The sequence below is a fragment of the Triticum dicoccoides genome, chromosome 5B (genome assembly GCF_002162155.2).
Source record: "Triticum dicoccoides isolate Atlit2015 ecotype Zavitan chromosome 5B, WEW_v2.0, whole genome shotgun sequence".
Lineage (NCBI taxonomy): Eukaryota > Viridiplantae > Streptophyta > Magnoliopsida > Poales > Poaceae > Triticum > Triticum dicoccoides.
Genome location: NC_041389.1, coordinates 57,876,601 through 57,879,376, shown reverse-complemented (window position 1 = coordinate 57,879,376; position 2,776 = coordinate 57,876,601). Strand labels below are relative to the sequence as shown.

At 47.0% G+C, this 2,776-nt stretch overlaps 1 protein-coding gene across 1 annotated transcript in view; it reads left to right on the top strand.

Moving 5' to 3' along the window:
* Positions 1 to 2,776, top strand: part of LOC119305426 (7-deoxyloganetin glucosyltransferase-like) — a 5,397-nt gene that overhangs the window by 572 nt on the left and 2,049 nt on the right. Inside the window, exon 2 of the mRNA XM_037581940.1 lies at positions 481 to 743. Coding sequence (XP_037437837.1) covers positions 481 to 743 — 263 coding nt within the window. The remainder of the gene's footprint in view (positions 1 to 480; positions 744 to 2,776) is intronic.

Sequence of the window (2,776 nt, the reverse complement as noted above, 5' to 3'; positions counted from 1 at the left end):
TCGAGAAACACTCATACCGGGCAAAAAATCTCGAAAATTTTGAATTCAAACGCTGAGAGTGTAGTTAAATAAAGGCCATCTCTTCTATTTTAACGAAAGTGGTCGTGGCCTAGTGCTACGCCAGCCTTTCCTCAACAGCACGTTGTGGGTTCGAATCTTGACACACGCTTTTTAATTTCTTTTTGATATGCAAAAGTTAAAAAAAGCTAGAAATTTGTTGGACTGGACAGGTGTCTAACTCGTGACCTTTTAGCAAGGGGGAGTTCGACTTGAATAGCCACTACGCCAGGAGCAGATAAGTGATAACTTTGGGAGTTAAACCTCTATCTATATCGATTTCAAAAATATTTGAATTCAAAATTTAATTTCAAGTTTTGTTTGAATTTTTTCCGGTGTTTCGCGGTTACCATGGTAACCGCAAATTCCGGTGCCCCTCGAGAAAAAATGTCCACTTGGGATCCAAAACCTTGACCGGGACGTCGAGGACTACGACCTCAGGCTGTCTGCCGCCACGAGCCAGCGGTCCGCGGAGCCGCTGAAGGAGCTCCTCCTGCGGCTCAACGGCACCCCAGGCGTGCCACCAGTGACCTGCGTGCTGCCGACGGTGTTGATGAGCTTCGCGCTGGACGTGGCGCGGGAGCTGGGCGTGCCGAGCATGGTGCTCTGGACTTGTAGCGCTGCATCGCTGATGGCCCACATGCGGCTCCGGGAGCTAACGGAAAGAGGCTACGTGCCACTCAAAGGTAACACCTCGAACCAATTTATATCAAAAAAGATCGATGCTGAAGGGGTCACTCATCTCCAATATGCGGATGACACTATCATTATGGTAGACCTAAATGAATCCTGCATCGCTCACCTCAAGTTTATTCTTTTGTGCTTCAAGGCACTGTCGGGTCTCCAAATTAACTTCTCTAAAAGTGAGGTCATAGTTACTGGTGTGGATAATATCGAGGCCTTAAGGGTGGCCCACCTCCTCAATTGTAAGCTGGGACCTTTCCTGTTTAAATACCTGGGCCTCCCTATCTCCCCTGATATGCTTTATGAGAAAGAATTTGCTCCTGCCGTGGCTAAAGTGGGCAATAGGGTCCTCCTTTGGCGAGATAGATACAATACTAATGCTGGGAAAGTGGCACTGATCAACGCTTGCTTATCCTCCTTACCAATGTTTTTCATGTGCTTCTATCTGCTCTCGGTTGGCACGCACACATGCTTTCATAAGCATACATGTGTTTTCTACTAGAATGTGGCAGACAATAGGCGCAAATACAGATTTGTCAGGTGGAAACTTATGTGTAGACCAAAAAACCTTTGGGGGTTGGGCATTATTAACACTACCATCATGAATAAATGCCTACTGATTACATGGTGGTGAAAAATTATGACAACAGGAGTTGGATCCTTATGGTTCTCTATCCTTCAAGCTACGTACTTCCCTCTTTCTATCCCGTTGTTTGCTTCTGCGCACGGAGGCTCACAATTCTGAAAGGATTTGGTCAAAGTTAGGCCTTTGTTTTTGTCCCATGTTAAGTTTGTTGTCGGGGACGGCTCCTCTGTTTGTTTCTGGCTTGATTGGTGGTGTGGAGACTCACCTCTGTCTGTGAGTTTTCCCACACTCTTTTCCTATTGTCCCAACCCAAACATCTCAATCGCCGAGCTCTCGGCTAATAATTGGGACTTGGTCTTTTCGTCATTCCCTATCTCATGTAGATTTTGAAGATTGGCAAAGACTTACTGTTTTCTGCCCTACGCTCTTGGAGAACGTGGACTCGGTGGTCTAGCCCCATACCTCTCCAGTTCATTTTTCGGTTAAGTATTTATATTCAAAGCTTGTTGGCGGATCTCCCACCAACAGATTTAATCTGGTTTGGCGGGCTCGTATTCCCCCAAAGGTGAAGATCTTCATGTGGCAAGCTTTTCGAGGGCGTTTGCCCGCGGCGGACCAGGTCCATAAGAGGAATGGCCCGAGATCGGATTTCTTCGCCCACTACGGTGCTTTGGAGGACACGAATCACATTTTTTTTCCACTGTGTTTTGGCCAAGTTGGTCTGGAGATGTGTTAGATCCTGGCTCCAGGTCTCATGGGACCCCTCATCCTTCTCTAAGATTCGGGCCCTTGCTAATTCTTTGACTGGCGTTTCTAAAATGGTCTTCTGGGTTGGCCTTGGAGCTATGTGGTTGCCTTTATGGACGACTAGGAATAAAATTTACCATCGACCATGTTTTCCCTGCTAAGCCTGCCGATTGCTTATTTAAATCATGTATGTTCCTGTAGCAGTGGAGATCATTGACTAAGACGGAGGACTGGGATGCTCTTGATCTCCTGATATCTAAAGTGCGGGCCTCGGCGTATTCCCTAGCCAGACAGGAGCATGTTGCTTAGTTGCTTTGGCGTTGACTAGTTGCTGGCTATGTCATTCTTAGTTCCTCCGGCCTGCGTGCCGTACGTGTGCTGGCCTGGGAGCCATGTATCTTTCCTTTAAACTTCGGATGAGCCCGCGTTTGGGGCAACATTTCATCTGTCTGTTTCGTTGGTTGTTAGTGTTCGAACTCTGTCTGGTGTCTTTATCTATAAAGTCGCGCGCATGCCTTTTATCTAAAATCTCCACGGGAGATCCTGATTATGCACTTAGTCATACATTGTACTGTTGTTGAGCAGATTGAGTGGTAAGTGTGGCCTTGTAAGTCGGGACTTCCGCCCCTTTGAGATGAATTCTCAATAGTCCCGCGATGAGGGATATTTTACATCGGGACTCACGACGATGAGGTCCAACTC